General features: G+C 50.7%; 1 protein-coding gene across 1 annotated transcript in view; it reads right to left on the reverse strand.

The window, feature by feature from the left end:
- FBLN7 (fibulin 7) overlaps positions 1 to 17,573 on the reverse strand; it is a 49,945-nt gene that overhangs the window by 20,901 nt on the left and 11,471 nt on the right. Inside the window, exons 2-3 of the mRNA XM_059188376.1 lie at positions 5,774 to 5,933; positions 475 to 645 (exon numbers count right to left, since the gene is read on the reverse strand). Coding sequence (XP_059044359.1) covers positions 475 to 645; positions 5,774 to 5,933 — 331 coding nt within the window. The remainder of the gene's footprint in view (positions 1 to 474; positions 646 to 5,773; positions 5,934 to 17,573) is intronic.

A 17,573-nucleotide genomic window follows, 5' to 3' on the forward strand; every position in this document is an offset into this window, starting at 1 on the left:
AGAAACCTTTTCATGTCTACTCCCCATCCCCGAGGTCTCTCCTGGATCCTGTCTACACCAAGTCCCAGAGCAGACACAAAAGACACCCGGGAATGTCTTGAACCCTACAGGCCATCAGTGCTCTTGCAAACTACCGCCCCAGAACATTAGGAAGATCATATCACCAGTATCTGGAGGGAGGTGTCTAGGAGCACAGACTCTGGGGTCAGAGTGTCTGGGAGTGAATCAGCTTAGCCTGCTCCCCCTGCTGGATGCTCCTCCACCTCTCCATGCCTCGATTTCCCCACATGCAGAACAAGACGAAATTGATGAGAGGGTTTGGCAGAGACTGTGCAGGCCGGTCCAGGCCTGGCCCGGAGGTGAGTCAACGGACATGTGGGCCACTATTCTGCAGCCGAGGAATGGCGGAGGAATCAAGCAGAACATGTCCTGTGGAATGACCCTTTTTATCCAGCAGAGAAGGAGGGTCTGTACCTCTACAGTGGGGCTGCTCCCCCCTCCAGGTGCCGTTGGGAAGACACACCATGCTGCTGGGCCCAACCAGCCGGAACCCAGGGTTGCAGGTAAAATGGACTTCGTGATCCACCAAGTACTTGCTTCCAAACTTTCTGCCGTCTGGGGGGGCATTCAGAGCAGGGCAGGACACTGCAAGGACAAAACAAAGGACCATGGTCACTTAACATATCTCTCAGTTCCAAGGCTTCTCATGTGTATGTGCTTCTGTGACGAGTGCCTTTTCCAGGCTGTGCACAGGGCTGGACACTTTTTTGTTTTTTGAAGATTTCATTTATTTATTTGACACAGAGAGAGAGATTGAAAGAGAGGCAGTGAGAGTGGGAACACAAGCAAGGGGATGGGGAGAGGAAGAAGCAGGTTTCCCACAGAGCAGGGAGCCCAACCCGGGGCTTGACCCCAGGACCCCAGGATCATGACCTGAGCCAAAGGCAGATGCTTAACAACTGAGCCACCCAGGAGCCCCAGGGCTGGATATTTTTAATGCTATGACTCACTGAATCCTCCAAGCACTCGTGGGCATGGGTGATACGTGCCCACTAGTGCAAGCAGAGCTGGCGTCTCAAGAGACACCGAGGGTTGGGTGCAGGGTTCTGGCAGTGTGGGAGGGTCAGAGTTGGGACACCCCCCCCCCGACCCCAGTTGCAGCTGGCCCACCCACTCTTGCCTCCCAGGAGCTCTAGCCCTCCTGGGTTTCTTAGGCCTTCTGAACAGGCCGGGGTCAAGTCCGCCTCTAGGCCTTGGCTAATGCTCTTTTCTTGGCCTGGAATATTCTTTCCCCAGAACATCCTCTCTCTGGCTCCTTCTCACTCTTCAGGTCTCAACTCAATTGCTACCACCTCTCAGAGTGTTCTCTGGTCCCCTCACTTATTTAAAACATCCTCAGGCCATCTCTATCCCCTTGAACCTTGCTTTCTTCTTAGCATATGTAATTATTGGAGTTGTCTTCTCAATGTATTTGTTTCTACACATGTTGTCAGTGTTCTCCCTCCAAAGGCAGCGCAAGAAGGTAGGGACCTCACGTGGCCTTGCATCGCTGATGAGGCCCTAGCACCAGCCCTGAGCCTGGCACACAGTGAGTGGCTGATAAATAATTCTTGAACAAATGAACGAATGAAACATTTCTTTATTGAGCGGTTACCATGTGCCAGGCAGTAGATTAGGTGCTTGGGATAGTGAACAAAACAGCAAAACTCAGCTCTCAGGAAGCCCCCTTCTAACAGGGATGCCCACCAATGACCAAGATTCTCCATAAGCAGATGGCAGAACGTGCTAAGAGGTGGTAAGTGTCATACAGAAGATACGGTAGGGAGTGGTGTTGGGAATGCCAGGGGAGGGGGCCCATTTTAAGTGTGGTGGTCAGGGTAGGCTTCATGGGGGCAGAGTTGAAGAAATGAAGGCATAAGCCTGCAGATATCTGGAAAGGGCAGAGGGAACAAGCTGGTGCAAAGGCCCTGTGGTAGGAGTGTGCCTGGCAGGTCTGAGGAATGTCAAGGGCAACACAATGGCTGCAGTAGAGACTAGCTGGAAAGCAGTTGGGGATGAAGTCAGAGAGGCATCAGGGAGCCTGCAAGGGTGTGAGCCAGGGCAGGAAATGGCCAACTTCCATGGGAACGGCAGCAGCGGGCTGCAGCCTGAGCGTGAAGTGTCAGGTGTAAGGCAGGAAGAAGAGGAGGCAGAAGCCGGAGATGAAGGTAGTGTGGACCAGGGCGGGAGCTGGGAGCAGAGATGGGGTGAGGGGGAGGCTGAAACACTGGCTGTGCCACAAAGGCAGAAACGAGTGGATTTCCTGAAGGCATGCTGCTGGCTGCGGGGGACAGACGGCCTCCCCACTCCTCCTCTCCCTGCGGCTGGCTGCCTCCCACAACCAGCATTCGTTGTGTCAAAGTCCCAAAGGTGGGACAGGTGGATTTGCATTTTGTTTAGTTGGCAATTCAGAGCCACTTCTAAAACGCCTTTTGGGTTTTTTGTTTAAGATTTTATTTATTTGGGGCGCCTGGGTGGCTCAGTGGGTTGAGCCGCTGCCTTCAGCTCAGGTCATGATCTCAGGGTGCTGGGATCGAGTCCGGCATCGGACTCTCTGCTCAGCAGGGAGCCTGCTTCCTCCTCTCTCTCTCTGCCTGCCTCTCTGCCTACTTGTGATCTCTCTCTGTCAAATAAATAAATAAATAATCTTAAAAAAAAAAAAAAGATTTTACTTATTTATTTGAGAAAGAGAGAGAGCACAAGTGAGAAAGAGCCCACGAGTGGGTGGTCAGGAGTGAGGGGAGTTGGGGTGAGAGGAGCAGCAGAGGCAGAGGGAGAAGCAGGCTTTCCCCTGAGCAGGGAGCCTGATGCAGGGCTCGATCCCAGGACCCTGAGATCATGACCTGAGCCAAAGGCAGATGCTTAACCGACTGAGCCACCCAGGTGCCCCTACAATGCTTTAAGGTTAAGTTCCAAGTGTCATTTTGAAAATGCTCTTGGGTTTTAGACTGATGGGAAAGAGGTGACGGTTGCAGCGAGCTGCAGTGAGTGACGGGAGAATCACTCACTGTCGACCATGAGGGGACCGTCTGCCCAGACGGTGATCAGGAGGCACCCTGGACCCTGACGGGCTACCCCTGTCCCAGGCAGGCTGGCCTGTGCGGATGGGCATGAGCTGGTTACCAGGGGACCACTGCCACACCCCTTTCCTTTAGTAAACCTGCAACAGGGCACGCAGTGATAAACACTCTGTGAGATGGAAGCGACTGTGGGCTCACGTCCCCGTGCGGACCTTCTCCCAGGCTGCGGCCTCAGTCCCTGCAAATAGCTTCATACCTCTTTTCCAATAGCAACTACTTTATTGTGCAGAAAGGGATTTTGGATGCTCAGGATGGCGGGCGTGGGGGAGGTGCTACGGGGAGGGGGTAGTGTCTCTCTGGGGAATGAAAAATCTTTAAAATCTTCCAAAAAGAAATTCTACCTGCTGGAGCAACTCACAGGTGAATCATAACCTGAGTAAAGGCAACAGCACTGGGCACACAGTAGGTGCTCAGTAAATGTTAGTGGAGTTAACAAATGGGTACAGACTGATGAAAAATCAGTTTGCAGTCACTTCTCAGGTGGGAGCAATGGGCCTCTGTCCAGTGAAAGGATGTGTCCTTTGGCTGGTTCATAAGGAGCAGGATGTGGTGAGGCTCCAGGGTAGAAGCTCCCGCACCTTCTGGAATGAGGTTACTGTGTAAGGCACGAGCTCAGCAGTGAAGCGATCCTAGAGATTCGGGAACACATGAGACTGCCGGGGTAAAGCCCTGACGCTGATCGGGTGTGATCTTCCCTAGAGAGAAAGGCTGGGAAAATAGGAGGGCGATTCCCAGAAGCCAGAAAGAGGAAGGCCAAGAATTCTCCAGAACTAGAAAGTATTCTTTCTGGCTCCCTGCAAATGCCCTTAAAAAAAAAAAAAAAAAAAAAAAAAAAAAGTGAAAGATCATTTGCCTACAACCTGCAAACTTCTGGCTACTCTGGGTATAGGCCCAGCACCCCCAGCCCTGAACCTGACAGCTGCTCGCCTCCATGTCCAGCCCAGGGGAGAGGCAGAAGCACTGTGGCAATATCTAAAAAGAGAATTGGCCATTTAAAAAAATCTCATATGGTTCAGGGAAGAAAGACCCTGAATCTGGCATTGAGAAGATCAGTAATGTCACAACAGCTACCTCTCTGTCTGTTCCAGCGGACAGAGTTCTCTAACACAGGTGGGGCGGTTTTATGAAGGATCTCTTGCACGTTCTTCTTGGAAGCTTCCAGGGACCCTAGAAGCTGTGATCCTGGAAAAGCAGAAAGGCTCCATGCATTTGAGCCTCTAGCAGGAACAAAAAAAATGCAGATTTAGTACCTAGTGCTGCTAACTCAACTTCTCTTGGCCTCAGTTTCTGCATCTGTAGCACAAAGGAAGCATGTCCTGCCTGCGTCTTGGAATCTGGCTGCCATGAACCGCCCTGCAGGCCAGGGCCTCAGGTTGCCTTGGAAAGTGTGAGGACACTGGTGGGTCAGCCTAGCTCTGCCCCGGGGGAGCCAAGGAAAACAGCAGCCGCCAGCTTAGTGAGACTCATCTGGTGAGACTCCAGATCTGCTACCAGATCCCGAAGGGGTAGGAAATCCACTGTCTTCTCCAGAAAACTTCATCTCACACCACAAACACCACAAAGAGGGCCCTTGATAGATGTGTCTGAAGTGAGTATATGACATCAGATATTCCCTAGGTTGTCCCCGTGACCCCTGTGACCCTGAGGAGAAGCCACCTGGAGGCCAGGTGGAAGAATCTAGTCACCCGTGCAATGGCCCCGTGGTGAAAGCTGTGACTGGAACCACCAGGGAAATGCCCTCTGTCTCTCAGAGTCCTACCCTCTGGGAGGGAGTCTAGGGACCCACAGGAACCTCACTGAATGGGAACTGGCCTGAGCAGCAACCCGTCCACCCACCACCACCACCAGTGGGGGGGCTCACATCAGAGGACTGTCATGCCTGAGAAACTGACGTCAATGCTGTTTCATGGGCTGTGGCAGGCGTGCCCCACTGGTGCAGGACGTTGGTGGAGGGGAGGTCATGTGTGTGTTTGGGGAGGGAACTCTCTGTGCTTTCCATTCAGTTCTGCTGGGAATTTAAAACTGCCCGAAAAAAATAGTCTATGAACTTAAAAAAAAAAAAAAAAAAAAAAAAAAAGGATGCCTGGGTGGCTCAGTCGGTTAAGCGTCTGCCTTTGGCTCAGGTCACGATCTCAGGGTCGTGGGATCAAGTCCCGCATCAGGCTCCCTGCTCAGTGGGGAGCCTGCTTCTCCCTCTGCCTCTGCCTCTTCCCCTGCTTGTGCTCTCACTCTGACAAATCAATAAAATCTTTAAAAAAAAAAAAAAGGAACCAACCCAAGTCCACCTGGGTGGGGACAGGGAAGGGGAAAGCCGCTCAGGCTCCAGGAACCGTGGCTCTCGACAGTTCTGTAAGGACATGTGGAGGAATGTTATCAAGCCTAGAACAAACAGGTCTGAGAGGAACTGGGTGACAGTCAGATGGGGGAGAGGAGAACCAGCAGATGCTCTTCACGCCCTCCCCCCCATGCTCCTGACCAGCCGGGGTGGACAAGTGTCCCCGCCCACCACCACGGGAGGTGAGGCAGGGGAAGGCCTGGGGGTCTACTCCGGGACAGGGGCAGGTGTGGGCGGGGGTGGGGGGGTTGGGGAGAGAACCCACAAGGGAAGGGCCTGCATGCCCAGCAGCCCCAGCAGCATCGATGCAGGGACCCACCTGGGGGGGAGTCCGGGCCCGCTCTGGCCACCGAGTGGTGCAGCGCCGCCAGCTGGCTCTTCATGCTGCGGAAGCCCTCGGCGAAGCGGGTCTCCTGCCCCTTCAGCACCTGCTGCAGCTGGCGGATGGCCGTGAGGAGCTGCTGTTTGTTGAGACAGTTCTAGGGAGAGAAGGGGTCAGCACCGCCACCACTGTGGCTGCTCTCAGCTCCCGGCAGCCACCCAGGCCCCTGGGCCCCCAATGGCCCCCGCAGCCTCACCAGGCACCCCGACACGCGGGGCTGAGTCAGGTCACCGGAACAACGCTCCCCCGGAGCCCACAGATCACGGCGCCAGCTCGCCTCCCAACAAAAACAGAGTCAAGGGCAGAACCCTCGATTCTGAGCCACTGGGTGATTCAGCAGTTCATTCCACCCAAAGTGACTTATCATCAGTCTGTTCCTTCAAAAGACTCCCTCATTCTTCGCTGGGAATCTGTGCTCTGAGATCTGGGCTTGGTGACTTCGTTCTTTCTTTTTCTCTTGGGCATTGTTAAAAACAGCTGGATGATAAAGCATATAAAACGGAGAAACAGGAAGGCTCCATGCTTCCTGTACTTTTAAAAATGGAACAAGGCAAAGATGCAAGAACCTCGGTAAAGGTAAAGAAGCGTTCGGTGACAGTCAACGCCCCATTCCGACCGTCTGGAGAAAGCTTTAAAACCAGAACAAGGGGGGACACTTGAGTGTCTCAGTGGGTTGAGTATCTGCCTTCGGCTCAGGTCATGATCCCAGCGTTCCTGGGATGAGCCCCGCATCGGGCTCCCTGCTGGGCGGGAAGCCTACTTCCCCCTCTCCCTCTGCCTGCTGCTCCCCCTGCTTATGCTCTCTCTCTCTCTCTCTCTCTCTCTTTCTCTGTGTGTGTGTCAAATAAATAAATGAAGTCTTTGGGGGAAAAAAGAAAAAATTAAAAAACAGAATAAGGTGGCATGTGCTTATCATGATAAAGACTACCTCACTTAAAGGAATACCCAGCATCACACTTAGTGATAAATATCTCCAGCTTTCCAGTCTCAATTACCTTTAGGAGCCAGGACTTGAAAAGGAGTAAAGAAGGGGGTGAACACAGTAGGCCCTTGGCCTTGGTTGGGGAGGGGGAGTCCCCTGGGGCCCTTGCATTACCTCGGCAGAGCCTTGCCTAACCTGACTCCCATCACCTGCACAGAACGAAGGAGAACATCAAGAAGTTAATGAGGGCAGTCTGGGACAGGCTTATGGATCTTTTTTTTTTTTTTTAAGATTGTATTTATTTATTTAACAGGCAGAGATCACAAGTAGGTGGAGAGGCAGGCAGAGAGAGAGAGGGGGGAGGAAGCAGGCTCCCTGCTGAGCAGAGAGCCCGATGTGGGGCTCAATCCCAGGACCCTGGGACCACGACCTGAGCCGAAGGCAGAGGCTTTAACCCACTGAGCCACCCAGGCGTCCCTTATGGATCATTTTTAATTTTCTTTTTTATACCCCATTTTTTTTTCTATGAGTCCTGGTTTTTATCGTGGTTTTTTTTTTTTTTTTCTTAAGATTTTATTTATTTATTTCAAAGACAAAGATCACAAGTCAGACAGAGATCACAAGTAGGCAGAGAGGCAGGCAGAGAGAGAGGAGGAAGCAGGCTTTCCGCAGAGCAGAGAGCCCGATGCAGGGCTCGATCCCAGGACCCCAAGATCATGACCCCAGCTGAAGGCAGAGACCTAAACCCAATGAGCCATCCAGGCACTCCAGTTTTTATCATTTTAAAAAATTTTTCTAAAAGGCAGCAGGGTGGCTGGGAGTCACATGGCCGCCGCAGCCTCTGGAGGCTTCCAGGCTCACCAGTGGGGCACTGCCGCCGCGGTCTCCCAGGGAGGCTGCCAGGCCGCTGCTGCACCTTGGGGATTTCACCAAACGGATGACTCACTGCCCTGATTCAATGGATGCTTTTGACACAGCTGAATCCCCAGTTGCCCCTGGACTCGTTAATCCATGGGGACTCCTTGGCCTCCACCCTACCAGGGCCTGACTGGGCCTAGCCCCAAATGTAACTGCTGGGAAGAGAAGTTTTGTTTGTTTTCCTTCTTTCTCCCCCATTGTTTTCCTTCCCATGCAGGTTTGGGGGCGCCAGGGCAGCGACCTCCTGCCATCTATCCTCTACCGGCCCACCCAGACCTGATTCCCCCCATCCACATCCCCTCCCTTAAAGAGAAAAAAAGAAGCAGCTGCTTATACACTTGATCTTAGCCAAAAGGCTGAGACGTGATGAGAAGCGTTTTTTCATAGATGGTTTCGTGACTTGTGTGTAATTTACATTTGTGAGTTCATCACAGTTTACAAAGCTAAGTCTGCTTCAAAGACTACTGCTGGCTGGGAGCAACCCTGTGAGGGCCTGGGGCGGTCTCGCTTTCACAGATGAAAATGTACAGGCTGAAAGTCGAGTGACATTCCCTACCTCACGCCGCTTAGGAGTGATAGAGCCGAAATGGGAACCCTAGTGACTTCCATCCCAGAGTCACCAACCCAACCCCCAAGCCCCAGTGGGGCTGTAGGGGCCCCAGTGGACTGTCTTAGGCCCTGTCTCATTTGTTCTTCACACATCCCTCTGTGGTGAATGCTCTCACTGATTAATTTGTACTAGCAATTGATAACAGTATGACCCAAGCAAAATATCCCTCAGGCTCAGACTTTGGACTCTTGTGCGAGTGGCAGGTGAGGGAGCATGGCAGTGGGGGCAGGCTGTGGAAAGGGAGTGGAGGACACATCTCTGACCACATTCAGCCAGTCCAGCAGCTGCCTCCCTTTCGTATAAGGTGGCCAGGGCTCTGACAGCTGGGAGTGGGTTCCCTGGGCCACAGTTGCCCTGGGGGACACGGAAGGACTACATTTTGAAGTGCGGGCTAGAAGACCAGTGCCAAGACCTCCGCTAGGAGCCCAGGGGTGGTGCCATGGGGCTCCAGTAAGTAGAGAAAGAAGGTCAGAGTATGTAGAGGGAAAGAGGCCTAGGTTCCACTTGGCCGCTGAGCAGCCAAGTGTGTCCAACTAGCTCCTAGGCCCAGGCACAGCTATCCTCTGCTTCTAGTGACCCTTTCCAGAGCCCTTCCCAGCCCCCACACAGTGGACAATAGGCGCCAACCTCCCAGGGCTCATTACAGGTGAGTTGTGCTTACCCGGCCGGCCACAATGGAAAAACCTTCAAGACCAAGCACAGTAGGGCAGCATCCCAGCTAGGGAGGGCAAAGGCAGGGTTTCAGGGAGACTTGCTGAGGCAAGATATCGAAAGCCTGCCCCATCCCTGCCTGTAATCTCACAGGGGTGAGGCTCACAGGATTCAGTAGGTGTAAGAAAGAACTTTGTGAGCCCAGAAATAAACCCATGCACTTGTGGTCAATTAATTTTATGATAAAGAAGGTAAGAACACACAATGGGGAAACAACAGCATCTTCAATCAGTGGTGTCTGGAGAACGGGACAGCCACGTGCGAAAGGACGGAACTAGACCTCTATCTTATAGCAAACACAAACACTAACTGAAACTGGATGAAAGACTTGAACATAAGACCTGAAACCACAAAACTCTTAGAAGTCAACATAGGGGATAAGCTTCTTGACATTATTCCTGGCAATGATTTTTTGAACTTAACGCCCAAAGCAAAGGCAAAAAAAAGGCAAAAATAAACAAGCAGGACTACATCAAACTAAAAAACGTTAGCATAGCAAAGAAACCCATCAACAAGATGAAAAGGTAATCTAGAGAATGGGAGAAAAAAATTTTCAAATCATCTATCTGATGAGAGGTTAATACCCAAAATATGTAAAGAACTCATTTAATTCGATAGCAAAAAAAAAAAAAAAAAAATCTAATTAAAAAATGGACAGAGGAACTGAATAGACATTTTTCCAAAGAAGACATCTGGATGGCCAAGAGGTACATGAAAAGATGCTCAACATCACTCATCTTCAGGGACACACAAATCAAAACCACAATAAGATATCACCTCACACCTGCCGAAGGGCTAGTATCAAAAGGACAAGAAAGAACAAGTATTGGCGAGGATGTGGAGAAAAGGGAACCCTTGTGCACTGTTAGTGGGAATGCAAATTGGTGCAGCCACTGTGGAAAACAGTATGGAGGGTCTTCAAGAAATTAAAAATGGAACTACCACATGACCCAGTGATTCTATGTCTGGGGATATACTCAAAGGAAACAAAATCACTCTCTTGGAAAGACATCTGGAGCCCCGTGTTTGTTGTAGCATTATACACACTAGTCAAGATATGGAAGCAACCTCAGTGCACACCAATGGATGAAAGGATTAAAAAAAAAGTGGTATATATAAACAATGGAATATTATTCAGCGATAGAAAAGAAGAAAATCTTACTATCTGAGACTAGCTACGGCTAGACCTTGAGGGCATGATACTAAGTGAAATAAGTCAGACAAAGACAAATGCTATATGCACTCACTTATATGTAAAATCTAAAATACCAAACTCACAGATCACAGCAAACGGACAGGTGGTTGCCTGAGTTGAGGGGTTCGGGGGTGGAGGAAATGCATGGAGGGGGTCAGAAGGAATAAACCTCCGGTTATAAGGTTAATCAGTTCTGGAATGTAATGTACAACATAGTGACTATAGTTAGCTGTACTGTATTGTATTTTTGAAAGTTGCTGAGAGAGTAGATCTTCAAAGATCTCCTCACAAGAGAAAAACAACCTGTAACAATGTAAGGTGATGTTAATGTACTGTGGTGATTATTTCACAGCACAGATATATGTCAATATATGTCAATATATCGTCGATTGATATAGATGTCAATCATAGCTCAATAAAACTAGAAAAAAATAAAAGAAATAAAGTTCCCAAGAATTAAAAGAGAAAAAAAAAAAAAAAAGAGAGATCCTTCTGCTCTTGGCAAGCCAGGGTGCCAGCATCAGGGCGAGGGAGGGTGCCAAGGAACAGAGAGAATTCTGGCCTTTTGATATGAGGTTTGCTGGGTCTGTGTGGTGGTTGCTACTAACATGGGAGTTCCTTATTCCCAAATTGCTAGAAATGGATACTTTGAGACCCACGCTCAGGATCTGTCACCTGGAGTGGGGCTTGGGCACGGGCTATAACTGGGTTCATCTACAGAGTGGGGTGCAGTACAGAACCCTCACAGACCAAGTCCTCGAGAGGTCTGCATTGTGGGAACAAAAGAGGTCATTGGAGGGGAGTGAGAAGCTACGTGCTTCCCCTTTCCAAACTGAGAAACCTTTATCCTTTTGCTCGATCATAAAAATAAGACATGTTCCCTGCCACACGGTTCAAATCCTGAAAACACACCAAAACAAAGAACAAGTCCCATACTCAGATTGCTAACTTTTGGGTTTTTTTTTTAAACTGTTGGATCAAACACGCACATACACATACCAGCCTCATCTCATGAACCCTGGACCACAGAACGAGGGTTCTAGATCAGCTCTTCCTTCTCCCCACCAGGGCGTGGCCTTGTTTCCATGCCAACAAGCACAGTAACTCATAGGACCCAGGGCCTCCATTCCACTTCTGACCTCTGTGCTCTTCCCAGTCTGGGGGAAGGGACTCCATTTGTCACCCCTACCCCATCCTGCTCTGGGCCGCCAGAAGCAGCGTCATGGGAAACAAGTTATTTCCTCTTTGTCCATGTAGCCCTTGGTAAGGCTGATCTGAGAGGACCCACAAGGGCCTCCGGGGCTGGGGGGGACAGGAAGCAGGCCCCACCTTCCATATCACCCACCTGTACTGAAGCCTGGTCCTCCCACCGCAACGGCTGGCTTGGGGCAGCCCCCGCCCGTCTCAAGGTCTCAGACCCCAACCGTAACAACCACCACAGGCTCCATGTGCCCTTTCACAGCCAACCTCCCATTCGGTGGGAAAGCTCACCAAAGCCACGCCTGGGCAAAGGTCAAATCCAGATGGGGCTAGTGAGGGGAGATCGCCATGCTAGGAAGGAAGGGTGAAACCCAGAGGCTGACGAAGTTGCCGCATCACGGCCCCAACTTTCAAAGGCCTCTTCCAGGGCCCCTCGGAGTAGGGGGGCCTCATTTTTAATATTTTTCTTGAAGAGATCCCCTCAACTGCATTAAGTTTCCATCCCTTCAAAATCTGGCTCCACGCCTGGCTTCTGCCATTGACAATAAATAACAAAAAATAGTTTCCATTTCTTCGGGTTAATAACCTTCTTTGAAATGGAACCAAGAAGAGACATGCAGTGAAACTCTTCAACCTTTGAGAAGAAAAGGCCAGGATTTACGACGTGTGAGATCAAACCCTTCGAAGGGGCGGGCACTTCACATCCCTCAAGGCCCATGGCAACATTTGCAGAGAAGATGTGAGCCAGTGAAGGAGGTACCAACTGAAGTCACCCCACCTAGACGTTCCCAAGCTGGGTGGAGGTGGCATAGATGATTCTGAAGCACACGGGCCAGCGCTGAGAGCTGGGAGGGTGGAGGCGTTGGTCCAAAGGCTCTTGGAAGTAACACAGTCACAGAATTATGCTCCACACATCCTGCCGCCCCAGGGAAATCTTGCCCACCTTCCCCCCAACCCATTCTCTCATAATATTGACTCCAGAGGATCTAATGGACACTCCTCAGAGCTCACGACGCTCCCTTTCTCTGAGACTACCTAGTGCCCTGGTAGAGGTTGCCTTCAGAGCCGTTGTAGACCTCAGGACCTTACCTGCCGGGATAGACACAGACGAAGACATTATGCACCCCTTGCCCCAGCTCACTCTGTCACCATGACAGAACCCAGTAGGCCTGACCCTTGCCACTGCACCCAGGCCTTCCAGCTACATGGGTTCAATTTATAAATGAAAGTGAAGACCCAGATTTGGCTCTCAAGGCACCTGAGGGCATGGGTGAAACTCCAGAGTGTGCATGGTGGGGGAGTGGGGGTCCTTGAGGCTTTTGTTCTCATGTGACCTGGCTTGGTGGTCTTCCTTACAGTGACAGTACTGACACAGTAACAATTCCCAAGTGCCCCTCAGTGACAGTAGCTTCTGAGACCCCTCCAGGCGACCGCGGATGACCCCTCAGACCTCAGAGGGGCTGTCTCTTGAGCTGGTTTCTTCTAAGCCACAGCTATGTGTCCTGTCAGCATTTTGTTAATGGAAACACAGATGTTTTGATGCCTTTTAGGTCTAGGAAAGGACGGAGCACCCTTGCCAAATGTGTGCCTGCTGGCCAAGGCTCGAAGCCCTCCGCGTCTGAGTCATGTCGGGTTCGTGCATGCTTGTTCTCCAGAAGTTATTTTAATTTTCAGCCAAGTCAGAAGCGCCTTATAATTCCTTCAGCCTCTCTCGCCTCCGTGACCTTGACCCAGCACCCAAGAAGAGGAGAAAAAGTGGTTACTTCTGGAGGAAGTGAGAGAATTTTGCCTGAGGACCTGCTCGAGGCCCTTGTATTCGTCAGGGTTCTCTAGAGAAACAGAACCAACGGGATGTGTGTTGTGTATGTGCCCATCCTATTGAGAGGGACGGAGGATAAGAGGCAGATTTATTTTAAGGAACTGTCTCATGAAGTCATGGGGCTGAGAAGTCAAAATCTGCAAGGCATGTGGCAGGCCGGAGACCCAGGGAAGAGCTGATGCAGCCTGCATCCAAAGGCAGTCTGGAGGCAGAACTCCTTCCAGCTTGGGGAGGATGGGTTTTTGGCTGGGGCCCACCCACCTTGTGGAAGGCAATCTGCTTTACTCAAAGTCTATTGGGTTGAGGCTGATCACACCTAAAAAAATACCTTCACAGCAACATCTAGATTCTAGGTGTTTGACCAAATATTTGGGTGCCACGCCCTAGCCAAGTCAGACCTATAAAATTAGCCACCACAGTCCACCAGCTGGAGCCTCCTTTGGAGACTCTGGACCCCTGGGGTGCTCAGGGCATTTGGGAATTTTAGGCTGGCTGTCCCGCACTCTCTATTTACACCCCAACTCCCCTTCTTGTGGATCTTTTATAATGACCACGGGAAAGATGCCAACAGAGGGAGCGCTGAGCCTGGACTGTAACCATACCTCATGCCGGTAACTCATTAGATGCTCACGACAAAGTCAGGATGTGGACAAATTATTATACGCACTTTACAGGCCACAGTGACGGTGACACGTCCAGGATCCAAACCCCAGCATGCTTTCCCCAGACCCTGATGGGATGGGGTGGCTGCGTCTGTCTTAGAGAGGGGTCCACGCAGAGCCACCTCTGTCCATCTCCTGACGCCTCTCAGCTTACAGCGCCCCCTGCTGGCCCTGATGGCAGCCTTCTGCACGCACTCCCAGCCCACCTCATCCCTGGCCAACTGGCCCCCCTTGAGAGCGGAAAACAACCTAGAGATAACTGGGAATCCCTGTTACTGAGCCTAGGATCTGAGTTCACGCTAGATGACCCAGAAAATGAATGGACGAACTGAGGGAGTGAAGGCGTGAACTGAGTGTGAGCCCGGGACAGTCGTGTGCATCTCACCACCCAGACCCACCTTATTCTTCCACCGGTTTGCTGCCCAGCTAAGTTTTGTCCAGTCGCCAACCTTCACCTGCAGACCTGGTTGAACCTTACCAGCATCGGCATTATCTTTAGCAGACACGACGCCCAGTCCAGCGAGAAGCTCAGTACACACACACACACACACACACATCGGCATTATCTTTAGCAGACACGACGCCCAGTCCAGCGAGAAGCTCAGTACACACACACACACACACACACATATCCACAGGACCGTGCGTGACCACAAGTACACACACACACATACAGAGCTGTGTTGCACAACCAGCCACGGTCTCCTGCTGGAGCCCACCTGGTATACAGGCCCTCCCCTCACCTCTTGCCACAAGGTGGGGACTTCAGAGCCTAAGAAATGGGGCATGTTGTGCCAAATTTAATATAGTGCACATTTCATTCATTCCATAGTCACGATTCCACAGGTATTTACCTCATCCCCTACGTCATGTCAGGCACTGCTGTAGGAGACAGAACACTCTGTATTTCCGTTAGTCCTCCTTGCAGCCCCAGCAAGCAGGTGCCATTATCCCCATTTTACAGATAGAGAAAGTGAGGCTAAGGGACCCCCGGGGTGGATGGCGCGGCTGCCTTGGGTGCCACGCTGCCTCTGGATGGCCATTCGGAAAGCATTTTCTGCCTCTTTCTTCAGCCTCTGGGAACCAGGATTAGGGGCTCAGAGAAGGCCCCCCGCTGGTCTGCTGGTGGCCACTCTCAGCCCCACAGGCTGTCCCCCGGCACACACACAGACCCTTCCAGGAACACACAGGCTTAGTTGGCTACTTCCGTGTGTGGCATACATGGGTGTGCATGTTCCCACATGACCCATGATTTATGAAAATTGCATCTGGGTTTTACTGGAAAACCGTGTCTCCTGTGGTTGACTCTGAAGAGGGGGAGGAGAGAGGGCAGAGCTGAGGGAGGGCCTGAAGCCAGCAGGCAGCCTGGGCAAAGCTAATGGCATGGATAAAATGGCTGCTTTGAACTTGGGCATGGTGGGAGGTTCGGAATCTTGGGAGTCATCACTCTTGGAATGATAACTAGCCGGGATGGAGGGTGAAGGCTCAGTAAAAGATGTGCTATGCTTCTGGATCTTTCTACACTCTCCAGTGAACAGTTCCAGGGGTTTTTGGGTGGGTAGTCACCGGCGACACCGAAATGATCCTGCACTGGCCCACGGCATGTGTCCCACCTGTTCTCCCTGTGTCCTCACCCTAGCCCCTATGATCCATGCCTCCCAAGGTCAGAGATCAGAGCCAGATTGCATCACTTCCTTGCTTAAACCCTGCCAATGGCTCCCCACCTACGGGAATGAGGCCAACTCCTGACCATGGAGCTGACAAGACTGTATTCCTTCCCTACCTGCTGTAACAAGTCAGCATAAACTTGACAACTTATTGCACAGCAAAGAAAACAGTCAACAAACCAAAAGACAACTGACAGAATGGGAGAAGATATTTGCAAATGACATATCAGATAAAGGGCTAGTGTCCAAAATCTAGAACATATCAAACTCAATATCCAAAGAACAAATAATCCAATCAAGAAATGGGCAGAGGACACGAACAGATATTTCTGCAAAGAAGACATCCAGATGGCCAACAGACACATGAAAAAGTGCCCAACATCACTCGGCATCAAGGAAATACAAATCAAAACCACAATAAGATACCACCTCACACCAGTCAGAATGGCTAAAATTAACAGGTCAGGAAACGACAGGTGTTGGCGAGAATGTGGAGAAAGGGGAACCCTCCTACACTGTTGGTGGGAATGCAAGCCAGTGCAGCCACTCTGGAAAACAGCATGGAGGTTCCTCAAAAAGTTGAAAATAGAGCTACCTATGACCTAGAGATCGCACGACTGGGTACTTACCCTAAAGATACAAATCTAGTGATCTGAGGGGGCATGTGCACCCGAGTATTTATAGCAGCAATTGTCCCCAACAGCCAAACTGTGGAAAAAACCTAGATGTCCATCAACAGAGGAATGCATAAAGAAGATGTGATGCACACACACACACACACACACACACACACACACACACAAAATATGGAATGTTATGCAGCCATCAAAAATTGAAATCTTGCCATTTGCAATGATGTGGATGGAACTAGAGGTTATTATGCTGAGTGAAATAAATCAGTCAGAGAAAGACAATTATCGTATGATCTCAGTGATTTGAGGAATCTGAGAAACAAGACAGAGGATCATAGGGGAAGGGAGGGGAAAATAAAACAAGATGAAACCAGAGAGGGAGACAAACCATAAGAGACTCTTAATCTCAGGAAACAAACTGAGGGTTGCTGGAGTGGAGGGGGGTGGGAGGAATGGGGGTGGCTGGGTGATGGACGTTGGGGAAGGTATGTGCTATGGTGAGCGCTGTGAATTGTGTAAGACTGATGAATCACAGACCCGTAACCCTGAAGCAAATAATACATTATGTGTTAATAATAATAAAAAACAACAGCTTAAAACAACATGAATTTATTTTCTTATAGTTCTGTAGGTCAGAAATCGGACATGGATCTCACTGGGCTAAAATCAAGGTCAGGGGGCACCTGGGTGGCTCAGTGGGTTAAAGCCTCTGCCTTCGGCTCGGGTCATGATCCCAGGTTCCTGGGATCGAGCCCCGTGTCGGGCTCTCTGCTCAGCGGGGAGCCTGCTTCCCCCATCTCTCTGCCTGTCTCTCTGCCTACTTGTGATCTCTGTCAAATAAATAAATAAAATCTTTAAAAAAATAAAATAAAATCAAGGTCAGGTTTACTGGTTTCAGGGATGAGAATATAGACCTCTTTGGGGACTATGACTCTGCTTACAGACCTGATCAAGCCCAGCCCCTGCCAGCTGTGCCGAGATTGAGCATCCCACTCTGTCCACTGAACTCCAGTATTTGGACCTCCTCTGAGTCTCTCCACATGCCTCAGGAAGCTCGTTTCTACCTCAGGGCATCTGCACTGCTCTGCTCAGAACATCTGCCCCTGGTCCTCAGAAGTCAGGTCCTGTGCTTCCACTTTCCCTGAGAAGTCCCCTCTCAGAGAGCACCTGCCTGCTCAGTGTTCAGTAGCCTCCTGACCTTCCTTCAAAACAGCACCCCAATTCAGTTGTCTGCCTTTGGATACTTTTCAGTTTTATCTTGCTTTCCTCTCCCTGCTTGGTAAGCTCCATGACAGCAGGGCCTGTGTCCTCCTCAGCTTCCCCTCGCCTACCACATCCTGAGCACTTACAGTGAACACATGCTCTGAATGGCGTTTCCTCATTACTACAGTCCTCGAGATG

The sequence above is a fragment of the Mustela lutreola genome, chromosome 9, assembly GCF_030435805.1.
Source record: "Mustela lutreola isolate mMusLut2 chromosome 9, mMusLut2.pri, whole genome shotgun sequence".
NCBI classification, from domain to species: Eukaryota; Metazoa; Chordata; class Mammalia; order Carnivora; family Mustelidae; genus Mustela; species Mustela lutreola.